This window comes from Xyrauchen texanus, chromosome 35 (genome assembly GCF_025860055.1).
Source record: "Xyrauchen texanus isolate HMW12.3.18 chromosome 35, RBS_HiC_50CHRs, whole genome shotgun sequence".
NCBI classification, from domain to species: domain Eukaryota; kingdom Metazoa; phylum Chordata; class Actinopteri; order Cypriniformes; family Catostomidae; genus Xyrauchen; species Xyrauchen texanus.
In genome coordinates, this window is record NC_068310.1 from 23,031,245 (window position 1) to 23,047,187 (window position 15,943).

General features: G+C 37.8%; 1 protein-coding gene across 1 annotated transcript; it reads left to right on the plus strand.

Annotated features, from left to right (window-relative positions):
- Positions 1-165: 165 nt before the first annotated feature.
- Positions 166-11,192, plus strand: LOC127629104 (polynucleotide 5'-hydroxyl-kinase NOL9-like). The gene is made up of 13 exons (XM_052106167.1): positions 166-505; positions 790-1,319; positions 2,598-2,814; positions 3,640-3,770; positions 4,173-4,317; positions 4,425-4,521; positions 5,354-5,451; positions 5,665-5,826; positions 6,571-6,823; positions 6,919-7,033; positions 9,283-9,457; positions 10,225-10,358; positions 10,562-11,192. Exons 2-13 carry the CDS (start codon positions 843-845, stop codon positions 10,682-10,684), a joined length of 2,127 nt encoding a protein of 708 aa, XP_051962127.1. The 5' UTR covers positions 166-505; positions 790-842; the 3' UTR covers positions 10,685-11,192.
- The last annotated feature ends 4,751 nt before the right edge of the window (positions 11,193-15,943 follow it).

A 15,943-nucleotide genomic window follows, 5' to 3' on the forward strand; every position in this document is an offset into this window, starting at 1 on the left:
GTGAGATTTTTTTCCAAATATGAACCGATTGAATGTTTTATCATCGGTAGCCAAATTGCAAACTAATTCTTACATTTTTTAAAACATTTGGAAAGTTACTGAACGACGATAAGCATTTATACACAATGTTACTATAGAACAAACCTCCAATGAATCTCAGGGAAAATTTTTATTTTCCATCACATTGCACATACGCGAACTGTGAGCGTTGCACAAAATTGCTTCCGTTAGTCACCGAGTAGCTTCGTTGACATGTTTATATTTCGCTCCCAACTCAAATGTTTTTATGCTTTCATTCGCTTGTTTGCATCAATCAAACACCTTCGTCTCGTCAAGTGAAGTGGAACCACGGCAGAATCGTGCAGCGTGATTTTAGTGTTCACATGGAGCCACTGCCAGTTACATAGACATACAGTGAACGGGCAGATCGTCATATGCGTGTTTCACATTTCTGATTTTATTCACATCTGCATACACCGGAGTGTATACATCTCACTTAAAACAGGTAAGTTAACTTTGCCAGTTATGTTTTAGAACTGCATCACAATCTGAACTGGCTTCCAGTATAGCTAAAACAGCAGTGGGTAATCTTACTGATCGGCCTTGATCATGACTCATTTCGCACCATATGAAAACAGCAAGTGACCAGCTGGTAGTCATGGTCAGATAGGAACAAAGTATTAACGATTTTGACTTTTATTAGCAGTTAAAAGCACTTCTCTTTAGCTTTCTTCTAGACAGGTAACTTTTAAGTGACTCGAGATGTGCTGACCCCCTCTTCATTCACAGGTGACCACCTGCTCTGGGTTTATGTCGTTTCTAGTCTCTTTAGAGTTCATCGGATGACAATGAAAGTTCAGAACGTCTCTTCTCGATCCCAACGTGATCAACGAAATGCCACTAAACGTCACGGCAAGAACAAGTGGCTCAAAAAATTACGCAATCTGGACTCGGCTCTCTCAAGTGCAAGTTCTGGCACTGCTAAATTGGAGCAACAGATAGCCAAAAGGGAGAAACCAAGGTTAAAACGGTTGAAGAAGTATGCAAAGCATGTGACTTTGATCCCGGAAAACAGTTGCACTGAGGAGCGAAAGGTGACTTTTGCTCATGTCCACACAAACGGAGGCACGGAACTGGAGGGCAGCTGCAATTCCGAGGACTCCCAAGAATGGAGCGCTTACGCCAAGAGTGTTCTTCAGAACGGCGTGGAGAGTTCAACACTACCTGACACAGAGCAGTTGGAAAAGGACGGTCTTCAATACCATTCCCAGCTTGACCATGCTCAAAATCGTGCTGTTTTAGTCTTGCAACAAGGCCAGGTACTAAGAAAATCTCAAAATGCATCCAAACCCTACTGTTATTATATATTAAATCCAGGAAAATTTAACCCAAAAAGGATTTTTTTTGTCATTAGTTTATCACCTTATGTCGTTCTAAACCTGTATTACCTGGCTTTCCTCGTGAAACACAAAATGTGAATTTTTAAAGAATGTCCTAGCCACTTGGGGCTGTCAAGCTCTAAAACAGTTAAAAGCACTTAAAGCATCATGAAAGTCATGCAAACAACTTTCTAATAATAGCTTAATTGAGTAATGGACCCCAAAATGAAAATTCTCTTATCATTTACTCACCCTCATGCCATTCCAGATGTGTATGACTTTCCTTCTTCTGCAGAAAACAAAGATTTTTAGAAGAATATCTCAGCTCTGTAGGTCCATACAATGTAGATGAATGGTGACCAGAACTTTGAGGCTCCAAAAAGCACATGGCATAAAAGTAATACATAAGACTCCATCTATGTCTTCTGAAGCAATCCAATCTGTTTTGTGTGAGAACAGACCAAAATGTAATTCCTTTTTAACTGTATAGCTATTGCAGTCTATAGGCACAATAAGGATTTCAAGCTCGATTGCATTTCCTAGTGCTTGACGCACGCAAAGAGCGCTAGATGACGCTATAGGGAAATTAATCGATCTTGAAAGCATTATCGCCAAGGATATTTATAGTGAAAAATAAGTTATATTTTTATCTGTTCTCATCCAAAATCGATTGAATTGCTTCAGAAGACATGGATTAAATCACTGGAGTTGTATGGATTGCATTTATGCTGTTATTTTGTGCTTTTGTTCTGGTCACCATTCACTTGCATTTTATAATGGATCTACAGAGCTGAAATATTCTTCTAAAAGTCTTAGTTTGTGTTCTGCTGAAGAATGAAGTCATACACCTCTGGGATGGTGTGAGGGTGAGTTTGGGTGAACTGTCACTTTTAAAAATGTTCTATTCTACACGCAATCGCTATGGTGTATTGTTCTGGTCATTTTAAAGTTTGGCAGCCTGGGTCCACTTTCGGTATCATTGGAATAGAGTGGCCAGGATATTCATCAAAAAATCTACATTCTTTGTTTTACAAAAAAAGTAATTTAGAATGGCTTGAGGATGAGTAAATAATGACCAAAAACAATTATTGATTTGTGGATTCTTTTACAATTCTGCCACTTATTTGAAGGCTTGAACAAGTTTTTTTATTTCATAAATTTTTTGTTAAACTTGCAGTTTTTGCAAGTAGGTTACTTTTGTCTCTAATGCCTTTGCAGGTCTTGTGCTTCCGTGGAAAGTGCCTGCTCACTTGCCTCTATGGTCGTGTAGAGGTGGTGGGCTTCACCATAGAGGAAGGCCAACAATCTTACCCCCTTTTCTCACCACCCTCACATTGCCCCCTCACCATCACTGCCTTAGGAAACAACTCCAACAAGAACAAGAAAGAGGGGCGACTGGAGGCGAAAGCCATTGTTCGCAAATATCTCTCTTCAGGTAACGTTAATAGCAGGCTAACTCATTATTTTTGTTAAAGAAATAGTTAACCCAAAAATGGAAATTCTCATCATTTACTCACTCTATGCCATCAGATGTGTGTGACATTCTTTCTTCTGCTTTACACAAAATGAAGATGTTTAGAAGAATATCTTAGCTATCTAGAGTAGGTACATACAATGATAGTGAATAATGACCAAAACTTTGAAGCTTCAATAGTACATATGCAGCATAAAAGTAATCCTTATGTCTACAGCGGTTTAAATCATATCTTCAGAAGTGATATAATGGGTGAGAAACTGATCAATAGTTAAGTTCTTTTTTTACTGTAAATTCTCCTAACTGGACAATAGGTGGCGATAAGGACAAATAATGCAAAATGGCAAAAGCACAAGAAAAAGAATGTGAAAGTTGAGATTCATAGTAAAAAGGGTCATACATTTTGATCTGTTTCTCATCCACACTTATCATAATGCTTCTAAAGACATAGATGGCTGGAGTCGTGTTGATTACTTTTATGCTGCCTATATGTTCTTTTGGAGCTTTAATTTTTTGGTACACATTTACTTGAATTGTGAGGACCTACAAAGCTGAGATATTCTTCTAAAAATATTTGTGTTCATCTTGGATGCCATTAGGGTGAGTAAATGATGAGAGAATTTAAATTTTTGGGTGAACTATTCCTTAAATAACAGAAAACAATCTTGCCTGTAAAAGATGCCAGAACTTTAGTTTTTTGGGTACACTACCACTTTAATTAATTTCTTCCTCGATTAAATAAATTAACTTAAGTGTGCAAAAACACTTTTTGTTTTTGATGTCCAGAGCCATGTAAGAGGCTCATCAGTGAGGTGGAATCAGACTCCTGTGTGCTGCTCCTAGAACCCTTAGACACGCCCCTTACTCGCTTTCTCAGCAGCTTCTCGGAGCTCCATGAGGTCTTTGGAGTCAACTCGGTGAGTCAAGGACATTACAGATTCCACATTTAAAATAAAATATTTAAGCTGATGTCTGAGGTTTTTTTCTGTGAGTCTTTAAAATACTTGCCCCATTCCATCTTAATGTATGAAGGCAATTATGAGTAAGTAATTTGTAGGTTGACTTCCCAAGAGTGTGGATGCAGTGGCCCTGTAGCACTTTCAATTCAATGCTCTGTTTATTTGTGCATCGGCATCCCAACCTGCCTGACACATCTGTATTGGCTCAACCAATAGGTTTGGGGTGGGACTACCTGTTTGTCAGACCAATAAACTGTCATGTCTTTTGCCATTCTGTTTTAGTTGCACCATTTCTACCTATCCAACATGCATCTTCTATATGGACACCCACATTTATGGTATTTTATGTGTATATTGCAGAGGGAGCTGAGGTCTCAGGCTACCATCTATAACCCTGCTCTGTCAGCCGTGGGTGTGACAGCTCTGCGTGGACCCTGTGCACAGGGTCTGGTGATGTCATGCAGCTACAGAGAGGCTCTAAGCAGCTTGCTCAGTGCCTGGGCAGGTAATACATGGTGGTTCTCCTCTCCAAACCATTTTTGAAGGAAAGGTTTAATTTGAATGCTGGTTGAATTTGCATTGTTGTTTTGTTTTTGTTCTGTTTTTTCACAGGGGAGTTTGACAGCTGTCCCATTATCCTTGTGTGCGGTGGGAAAAACTCTGGCAAGTCCACCTTCAGTCGTCACCTTATCAACAGCCTGCTCAATCAGTGAGTTCAAGAAGTTAATTTGATCAGTTTACTAATTAATTGAGAACTTAAGCATGTAATCCGTGTTCCTGTGGATTCTTAATGTCTTTAATTCAGTTTTCCCATTTAAGGTCATAAAGTCTTAAATATCTTAAATTATACTACAAAATTCTTAATTATCGTTTAAATAAGTCTTAAATTTGGGGGAGGAAAGATGGGACCTAATAATTTTGAAAGAATATGAAAGAATAAGAATATGACCTAATATGAGAATCAAACTTAAAAAGAATACAATTCAATTATATAAATGCATGAGCTGCATCCTTCAGAGTGAAAACGTGGCACTGTTATATTTTCTTCAAGCATGCGCTGGCTTGTGAGCCTTTTCAGCTGTTGCAGAGCAGTTCACAATCATTTATGACAAGCGATCATAAATGATCAACTGTTGATGATGATGATATCATGTTGATGAAATATGACAATGTTTACTTGTTAATTGTTTATATTGTAATATGTTATAGATTATTGTTGGTGTGCACATTTTATTTCCCTTATATATTTGAATGAGCAGCTATTATCAGTGAAGCACAAACATTTCAGATCTTTTTTTCTTTGTTTGTTTTGATATGGTATAAATTAGTTTGTTCAGGTCTTGAAAAGGGTCTTATAAAGTCCTTAATTTGATTTTAAATACTTTACAGCAAGCCTGGCAATTCCAAGCCTGAATTTGCCTGAATTCCATGTTGAACTAGCAACAGAGAGCAAATTATTTTGATCAGAAATTCACATGCATAATGATTTTAAAGGTGTAATATTGCTCTCTAACTTGTCATGTGTGATTGTGTATGTGTAGCACTGCAAGTGTTGAATATTTGGAGTGTGATCTAGGCCAGACTGAGTTCACTCCTCCTGGTTGCCTTTCCTTAAGCACTGTTACAGAGCCACTATTGGGTATGTGTCGTATTCCACATCTCCTTACAGCCACATGCCATACACATTTTTCATGCTAATACTATTCAAACTGATTCTACACATTAAACTTAACTTTTTACTGCAGAAATTTGAAGCTTTTCTGAATTTATTTCAAACTTTATTTACAACATACTGTTAATTTTACATTTCCAAAATATTGGCATGTTTATGATTTTATGCTTCGTTATATAGGGCCTCCTTTCACACACTTGCGTGACCCGGAGCACATGGTGTACTATGGTCAGTCAGATTGCCAGGCTGACATAGATCGGTATTTGGAATCCCTCAAATCCCTCTGGCGCCATTGCAGCGGAGAGAGTCCGGTCATCATCAACACTATGGGCTGGGTCAAAGGTCAGTAATATGAATATGTGCTGTGCATGAAAGAAAATTCATTAGTAATATTAATTTGAAATAATGAAATCATCAATGGATATGTTTAATCTTAGGTTTTTTATATTATATATTGTATATATTTAAATAAATTTACATGTGATTTTATGATATTAATGTAAATTATTTTATTTTTAAAGGAATAGTCCGTGTTTGTACAGCTAAATAGATAGCATGTGTGGCATAATGTTGATTACCACCAAAAATAATTTAGACTTGTTTAGATTTTTGTGGTAATCAACATTATGCTGCAAATGCTGTCAATTGAGCTTAGCTTGTATTTAACCCCAAATATTACTTTCAAGCTAAAAGTGTGTATTTTTTTTAATGCTGTATAATTTTCTAATTAAACTACTTTCTCCTATCCCAGTTTAATTTGTAGGTTGATTCTCCTGAAAAGTAAAGAATATGACACTGTAGCGCTATCAAAACATTACTGTTTGTTTGAGCTGCCTGACAAGCCAGATACAGCAACATTGGCTCAACCAAAGTTTTGAATTTATGGCAGGACTTTTTGTTTTCTGGCCGAATGGCAGATAGGACTGTGTTGTGGAAAGCTGTTTGAAAACAATAATTTTTGCAGTCTGGTTTAGTGACGCTAGTGGCACATACATTACTCACTTCAGCTTTAATGGAAATCATATACTTAGAGTTTCTAATGTCTGTTACTCACATTTTTTACATACACAAATGTTTCTCTTTCAGGCCAGGGCTTTCAGATTCTTGTTGATCTCATCCGCCTATTTTCCGTGACACACGTGGTTCAGCTGAGTTATGGGGACATCCCACAGTGTCAACATCTTACCCCAGACTGCCTCAGAACTGCCCACGGCTGGCAGACACACCCTCCAACACCACCCACCCTGACAGAGGAGTCTACCAGTCACCTCGCTGTTCGATCTCATGTATTTATCAACATCCTCTCAGAATTCGAAGGTGCTGGGACATCTGGAAAAATGTGAGTATGCTGTGATGGGAGGATCCATGATCTGTTGTCAAACATCGATGGCTCATAGTAAACAAATGACCGGTCATTTCTCACTCATCTCATAGGCGACATCAGCGTAGTAATGAGCTACGAGACCTGGCTTTGCTCAGCTACTTCAGTCAGCTGCAGTCCACAGACCCGGGCCCCATCCGCCCTCTCCACTGCTTCATACCCTACCAGGTAAACATAACACTGGGTAAGAGACAAATTGCTTATAATCTATGACTTCTGCACAGCTCTACACTCCAAACCAGTGTCCGATATAAAATTTGTATTTTATTAAGGCAAGAGTTTCTACACATCCCTGAAGACCTGGAATTTTGCAATGCAGTTTTCCAATCATGGAAAAGTAGAAAAATACCTAATTGTCCTTGAAAATAATGATTTATTCTTGAAAACCTTTTAGAATAATGAAACTGTTTGACTCTGTCACTTACAAGGTTTGTGCTTCATGTACAACAACATATTAACGATCAGGACTCTGGATAGGTGTCAAATACGATTTGTATCGTTTTGTCACTAACAGTGGCTGTGTATTGTGAAACAACATCAATGGTTGACTGTCATCATGAACGAAGCCCTGTCACATACAGTGCTGTGAAAGTATTTTCCCCCATCCTGATGTATTATGGTTTTGTGTACATCTCATACTAAATTGTTTCTAAATTTTAAACAAAATCTAATTTAAAACAAAGGCAATCGGAGTAAACACAAAAAAAATTTTTAAGTGAATGTTATGTACTGTAGCAAAAAAGTTATACAATACCAACTGGGCCTTTTTATTTGCCCCCTTATTTACTAAATCCCCAAATCTATGTAACTGAATTCATAATGGGGTTCAGCTGGACTATAATTTTTTCAGCACACTATGCCATGGTCGAAAGAAATTCCAGAAATTATGAGGAAAAAGTTGATTGAAATACGTCAGTCTGGGAAGGGTTTCAAAGCTATTTCAAATGCTTTGGACTCCAAAGAAGCACAGTGAGAGCTATTATCTCCAAATGGAGACAACATGGCATGGTAGTGAACCTTCCCAGAAGTGGCAACCTTCTAAAATTCCTCCAAGAGCTCAGCGACGACTCTTCAAGGAAGTCACAGAGGACAACATCCAAGAAACTGCAGGCCTCTCTCACGTCAATAAAAGGTGACCGTTCATGACTCCACTATCAGAAAGACACTGGCCAAAAATGGCATCCATGGAAGCGAAAGCGAAGCAAAAACCACTGCTAACACAGAAGAACATTCAAGGCTTGTCTGAATTTTGCATTTACATTTATGCATTTGGCAGACCCTTTTATCCAAAGTGACTTAAAGTGCACTTATTACAGGGACAATTCCTTGAACCAATTGAAATGCTGTGGCAGCACCTCAAGCAGGTAGTTTATGCTGGAAAACCCTCAAATGTGGCTGAACTAAGGCAGTTCTGCAAACATGTGGGCCAAAATGCCACCACAGCGTTGTGAAAGACTGATCTCCAGTTATCGGAAGTGTTTGGTTTCAGTTGTTGCTGCTAAAAGTGGCACAACCAGCTGTTAAGTTTAAGGGGACAGTTAGTTTTTCACATGGGTGATATAAGTGTTGGATAACTTTTTGCTTCAAGAATACACATATATATATATATATTATTATTATTTAACGGTGTTTCGTGTTTACTCAGGTTGCCTTTGTTTTGTTAGATCACGTTTGAAGATATAAAACAATTTAGTATGAAAAATACACAATTAGAAGGGGGCAAATACTTTGTCACATCATTGTAGTAATGTAATATTTACTGTTATTAAATAATATTAATACAAAAGCAATATTTCACATCTGTGATATTCTTTTGTGCAGAACTTAATTTTGAAAATATAGTGTTTTCGAATTGTTCTTTGGGTGTTTTGAATAAAAGTACTTCATTAAATTAAAAATAATGGAATGTTATGTTGAAAAATTTAAATTATTAAAATAATTACATTTTCATTTGAATAAAGTTTTAATTAATTTGAAAAGACACCATTTTGATAATAAAATTTAATTAAATGGTCAAATACAGAGTTAATATAATAATAATATTTAATAATAACCATCCAAAAACCACAATAAATATGATCTCATGTGTTTTTGCTAAAATATGGAAAACTCTGTCTGGAAATGAGTGGGAATCCTGTAAGTGGCATTATTTGTATTATATATCTAGAATATAATAATCTGAAATGTATCAAATGGTAGATAAAGATAAAAAACAGAAATTCATTGCAACATTTTAAATGTCTGGTGCATTTTTGTGACTTGCAGTGACATATTTGCCCTTGTGAGCTCTGATGCTGTTCCAAACTGTTATTTTTAAGTGTGTGTGTGTGTGTATGCTGCAGCAGCAATGTGATTATCAACTTTTTGTATTTCTCTAATCTTGTCTGTGAATATGTGTTTGTTCTCTATTTCTGCAGGTCCCACACTCATCGGTGGCTATAGGGGTAACACACTGTGAGGTCGCACCCAACCACATTCTCTATGCAGCCAATGCCAGTCTTGTGGGATTATGCTGTCTGAGTGAAAAGGTCATGGGCAGAGGAGGTCCCGTTGTGCTCTCCCAAACTCCCATCTGTCAATGTGTGGGCCTAGGTGTGTATACCAGTTTGAGCTGATGTGTCATTTTTCTATACGTAAGGAATAGTTAACCCAAAATTTAGAATTTTCTCATCATTAACTCTCATGCCAACCCAGATGTGTATGACATATCTCTGCTCTGTTGGTGCATTCAATGTAATTCAATGGTTGCCAGAACTTTGAAGCATAAAAGTACTCCATATGACTCCAGTGGTTAAATCCATATCTTCAGAAGCAATTATAAAGGTGTTGCTGAAAAACTGATTCCTCCCTGCCCAGTAGGTGGCGATATGCTCGAAGAATGTGAAACACCAAAAAAAAAGAATGTGAAATTGGACATTGATCTGTTTCTCACCCACACCTATATAATTACTTCTGAAGACATGGATTTAACCACTAGAGTTGTACGACTGACTTTGATGCTGCTTTATGGAGCTTAAAAGTTCTGGTAACCATTCACTTGAATTGAATGGACCTACAGAACTGAGATATTCTTCTAAATATCTTTGTGTTCAGCAGAAGAAAGTAAGTCATACACATCTTGGATGGCATGAGAGTGAGTAAATGATGAGAGAATTTTCATTTTTGGATGAACTTTTCCTTCAGTCTGTTATTCTAAACAATTGCAGATGGGGAGTGTTTGGGAAATTTGTTTGGAAACTTTGAAATTACACACTGCATCTTAAAACAATTCTGTAAACCTTGAAAAGAATGCAGATGTGAATGTTGTAAAACTTTTTGTAATCGTTTACATGGTAGTGAGTTGCCTTTTTGTTTTTAAGGTGTTCTGAGAGGGGTTGATATGGCACAAGGTCTGTACTTCCTGATTACTCCCCTGTCTCCATCTGTCCTGAGGCATGTGAACTGTCTTCTGCTGGGAGAGATCACTCTGCCTAAATTACTGCTCACCATGCAGGTAAAAACCAACTGTATAATTCATGGACATCTACAATATTCTGTTACTTTCTCTTTCTCTGTGTTGCCAGATTTGATTTTAAGTGTCATTAGATGAGACATTTACAAAGCATATGGGTACAATTTATCAACTTTACTCTGAATATATGGGACTCTAAATTATGTACTCCCTTGTACTGAACCTCTCCTTTGCTCCTGTTCCAGCATGGAGTTGAAGCAGAATTGCCATACGTCACCACAGACTACAGCTTTGAACTCACAGGGGCAGGAAAGCTCCATGTCTTCAAAGGACTGACAAGACCTGGTTTTTTAAAGTCAAATAACTAAGCTTCTCTGTATGAACTGCTTACTGTGAATTACATTTGTATCTTTGTATTTGTTTTATACACTGAGTATTGACTTAAAAAATTGCCATTGAATGTACAAATCTACACAAATATCTTGGCTTTTGGAATTGTATACTGTGAGGAAATTGAGTGAATGGTAACATGTTGTTTTCTATATCTCTTGTTGAATGGCTCCATGTTAAAGATCTGTATGGATGACAACTGTTCCTCATGTTATGATTTGCTGTACTGGTACAGTTTTTCAACATGTTAAGAATACATGTTCATTGTGAGTCCTTGTGATTTTTCCCTAAGTCACATTCCCAAACCAAGATCATTTAGACTGTAAAGTATTAAAGTGGGTTTCTTTTTTGTCAAGAAATATGACTTGATCATTGCTTGAATTTTGTGATTAAATATTGTGTTAAAACTGAAGTGCATACACCAGCATACAGTCCTCCAATTGTTTGTGAATAAGATATCCCAGTCTAGTGTCTAAAAGGATTAGTTCACCCAAAAATAAAAATGAACTCATTTACTCTTATGCCATTCCATAAAATTATGAATTTCTTCTGCTGAACAAAACAAATATTTTAGAATATCTCATCTTTGCAGGTCCTTACAATGGAAGTGAATGGTGACCAAAACTTTAAAACTCCAAAAAGCACATAAATGCAGAACAAAAGTGGTATAATCCATGTTTTCAGAAGCGATAGTGTGTGTGTGTGAGAAAAAGATCAATATTTGTGTCCTTTTTTTTACTATGAATTCTCCCTACCCAGTATGGGTGAAATGCATGAATAATGTGAATCACTAAAAACACAAGGAAGTGACAGTTATAGTAATAAAGGACTTAAATATTGACCTGTTTTTCACACACAACCATCGTATCACTTCTGAAGACATGGATTTAACCACTGCAGTAGTAGGATTACTTTTATGCTTCCTTAATGTGCTTTTTTGAGCTTCGATCAAGTTCTGCTACCATTCACTTGCATTGAATGGACCAACAGACCTTAAATGTTCTTTTAAAAATCTGTGTGTTCTTCAGAAGAAAGAAAGTCATATACATCTGGGAGGCATGATGGTGACTAAATACATTTACATTTTTGGGTGAAATAACCCTTTAAACACAGTGTGCTTTATGTGTATTCTATTCTATACCCTGTATACAAACAGTAGGTGTAATTGAGATGTTGCTTTCCTAATGTTAATTATCTGTCATCAAAACAACCTTATGCGTGAGAAGGAGTTTGGCTGATAATTAGATACGGGCATATTAACAACAGAAGAGGAAAAAAAATCCCTTTGAGTGTGTGTGTGTATTTATCACTTTGTTTGTCCCCATAAGGAAAACAGCTTATAAATCATGCTAAATTATGTTTTTTGAAACTGCCAATAGATTTATGTGAGGGTTAGGTTTAGGGTATGGTTAGGGCTAGGGGACAGAATATAAAGTTTGTACAGTATAAAAACCATTATGTCTATGGAATTCCCCATAAAACATGGAAACCCAACATCAACAAAACCTAACGACAGGTCAAATCCTTCATACGCTATTATTTATGTTTCTTCTTTTATTTTTGAATCGTTGTAGGAGTTCCTTAACATGTCCTCTTCTGGATCAACATGTATAAACAAATATTTTCAAAGAGCGTACTGCCATACACACCAGCCTACTCTGAAGTAAGTGACGTCATCAGCAACGTGATATAAACACGGAAGTGAATCGAGTAAACGATTTAGAAAGAGTTTTGGTTTATGTTGAATAACAATCAACTGGAACTTTTACATTTGATCGCGTTTTGCTGCATTTTACCAGGGCACCCGTGTGCTGTAGATTACTGCCACAGATTGATTTACGATAACAACACATTGTCTTGAAAACGACTAACAGCCATATTAATGGCACTGTATTATTGCCACAATGGACTCGAATTACAGACAGATTCTTCGGCGGCACCGGCACTATCTAGTTGCGACATTATATCCAGCAGATATCTGCGATGTGCTTCTGTCAAAGGGGGTCTTCACCCAGGATATTATAGAAGAAATACAGGTTGTGTGTGTGTGTTTCAATATATTTGTGGGTGCCACATTTTTGAAAATGTCCTCACTAATAAAGAGAAACTTTTTGAAACCCCACCAGTGAGGACATTTTAGGTGGTCCTCACTAGTAAAAAAAAATAAAAACATCATAAATCTGGCCAAATCATGTTTAGCTTTAAATCTACTGATTTAGGGATGTGGGGAATTACATGACATGTTTTGGGGCAGTGGGGAAGGTTACGCGCAGCCTGATGCACCTGCTATTTTTGCATGCAGCAGCTTGCTTGCACCTGCATCAGCAGTCCACGTCACACGGTTCAGTGTTGTGTTGTTTTTAGATAGGGACCCCTAGTGTCACTAAATCGACACAACGCTGAGTGAGTGACAGAAAGGTACGTCTTGGTTACTATCATAAACAACAAGGGAACGAGACATTGTGTCCCTCTTGCCACAACACTGTACTAGCCGCTGAAATGCCGGGACCTATCTCTCGGCTCCTCAGCTCCAAACCTGTCTTTTCCAAAGAAATTTTCCCAACAATTGTTTACAGACAGATTGTTGACTATATAGTTTGGTGCAAAAAGTGCAAATCAATCCCAGAGCAACATCAAAGGACCTTATGAAGTTGCTGAAGGAAACAGATAGACAAGTATCTATATCCACAGTAAAACGAGTCCTATATCGACATAACCTGAAAGGCTGCTCAGCAAGGAAAAAGCCATTGCTCCAAAACCACCATAAAAAGCCAGACTACAGTTTGCAAATACACATGGGTTAAAGATCTTAAGTTTTGGAGAAATTTCATCTGGTCTGATGAAACAACAATTTTACTGTTTGGCCATAATGACCATCGTTATGTTTGGAGGAAAAAGGTGAGGCTTGCAAGCTGAAGAACACCATCAGAACCATGAAACATGGGAGTGGCAGCATCATGTTATGTGGGTGCTTTTCTGCAGGAGGGTCTGCTGCACTTAACAAAATAGATAGCATCATGAGAAGGAAAAGGATGTGGATATATTGCCGCAGCATCTCAAGACATCAGCCAGGAAGTTACAGCTCGGTTGCAAATGAGTCTTCCAAATGTGCAATGACCCCAAGCATACCTCCAAAGTTGTGGTAAAATGGCTTAAGGACAACAAAGTCAATGTACTGGAGTGGCCATCACAAAGCCCTGACCTCATTCTGATAGAAAATTTGTGGGTTAAAAAGTTTCAAAAGCAGGTCTCAAAATTGTAGCCATCTTATAAAACAAAAATGTATGAGTCTTGTTTTACATTTTCTATAGGTCCTGGATTACTTTTCAATTATTATTATATTGGATATATTTACAATTGAATTTACACTCACCTAAAGGATTATTAGGAACACCATACTAATACTGTGTTTGACCCACTTTCGCCTTCAGAACTGCCTTAATTCTACGTGGCATTGATTCAACAAGGTGCTGAAAGCATTCTTTAGAAATGTTGGCCCATATTGATAGGATAGCATCTTGCAGTTGATGGAGATTTGTGGGATGCACATCCAGGGCACGAAGCTCCCATTCCACCACATCCCAAAGATGCTCTATTGGGTTGAGATCTGGTGACTGTGGGGGCCATTTTACTACAGTGAACTCATTGTCATGTTCAAGAAACCAATTTGAAATGATTCGAGATTTGTGACATGGTGCATTATCCTGCTGGAAGTAGCCATAAGAGGATGGGTACATGGTGGCCATAAAGGGATGGACATGGTCAGAAACAATGCTCAGGTAGGCCGTGGCATTTAAACGATGCCCAATTGGCACTAAGGAGCCTAAAGTGTGCCAGGAAAACATCCCCCACACCATTACACCACCACCACCAGTCTGCACAGTGGTAACAAGGCATGATGGATCCATGTTCTCATTCTGTTTACGTCAAATTCTGACTCTACCATCTGAATGTCTCAACAGAAATCGAGACTCATCAGACCAGGCAACATTTTTCCAGTCTTCAACTGTCCAATTTTGGTGAGCTCTTGCAAATTGTAGCCTCTTTTTCCTATTTGTAGTGGAGATGAGTGGTACCGGTGGGGTCTTCTGCTGTTGTAGCCCGTCCGCCTCAAGGTTGTGCGTGTTGTGGCTTCACAAATGCTTTGCTGCATACCTCGGTTGTAGCGAGTGGTTATTTCAGGCAAAGTTGCTCTTCTATCAGCTTGAATCAGTCGGCCCATTCTCCTCTGACCTCTAGCATCAACAAGGCATTTTCGCCTACAGGACTGGCCGCATACTGGATGTTTTTCCTTTTCACACCATTCTTTGTAAACCCTAGAAATGGTTGTGCGTGAAAATCCCAGTAACTGAGCAGATTGTGAAATACTCAGACTGGCCCGTCTGGCACCAACAACCATACCATGCTCAAAATTGCTTTAATCACATTTCTTTCCCATTCTGACATTCAGTTTGGAGTTCAGGAGATTGTCTTGACCAGGACCACACCCCTAAATGCATTGAAGCATCTGCCATGTGATTGGTTGATTAGATAATTGCATTAATGAGAAATTGAACGGGTGTTCCTAATAATCCTTTAGGTGAGTGTATATTTGTAATGGTATTTTCTACCTTTTGTCTTAGAGTGATTGTTGTTGGAATTAGTATATACATTTTTCTCAGTAAATGAATTTTATTTCGATTTGTGTGTCAGTTGATACAAACCTTCCTTATAATTTAATGGAGCATACATCCAAATCCTGACGATAATAGCATTTACTAAGCATATAAATGGAGTGTGTCCATATTTCTGTTAGTATAATTCATTACATACAGTCCATTCACACTACCAACTAAACGTGCCATCTTAGCTTTATCACTGGTGCTTGAGGAAATTGACTATATAGGATGCAGATGGTTCAATAACCGGAGAAAAACCTCAAAATTAAATTGCACTTTACCATGCCCATTAGCTCGTTGCTCACTTAATTTCACCAAACCCACATGCGCCTAGACTTAGCGCATGCTTTCACGAATATACCAAAACTTCATGGCCATGCCCACTGTCTTATCACTTATGACTTATGGCAAAGCACTGCAATTAGCCCTAGCACTCTTAAAAACACCCTTAAAATAGGGCCCGATAACTTTAACAGCGAATATAGTCAGACAGATCTAGATAATCTCCAATAATATAGTTGAACTTTAAAAACAAATGCTGCATCCCTAAAACTTAGACGGAACTAACACAGGTAGAAC

Bases quoted from the DNA above. Each gene is read 5' to 3' on its own strand.
- LOC127629104 (XM_052106167.1), top strand. From the start codon at position 843: ATGACAATGAAAGTTCAGAACGTCTCTTCTCGATCCCAACGTGATCAA. The intron at 4,522-5,353 runs GTGAGTTCAAGA...GTGTATGTGTAG, and splicing joins ATCAACAGCCTGCTCAATCA to CACTGCAAGTGTTGAATATT. The intron at 6,824-6,918 runs GTGAGTATGCTG...CTCATCTCATAG, and splicing joins GCTGGGACATCTGGAAAAAT to GCGACATCAGCGTAGTAATG.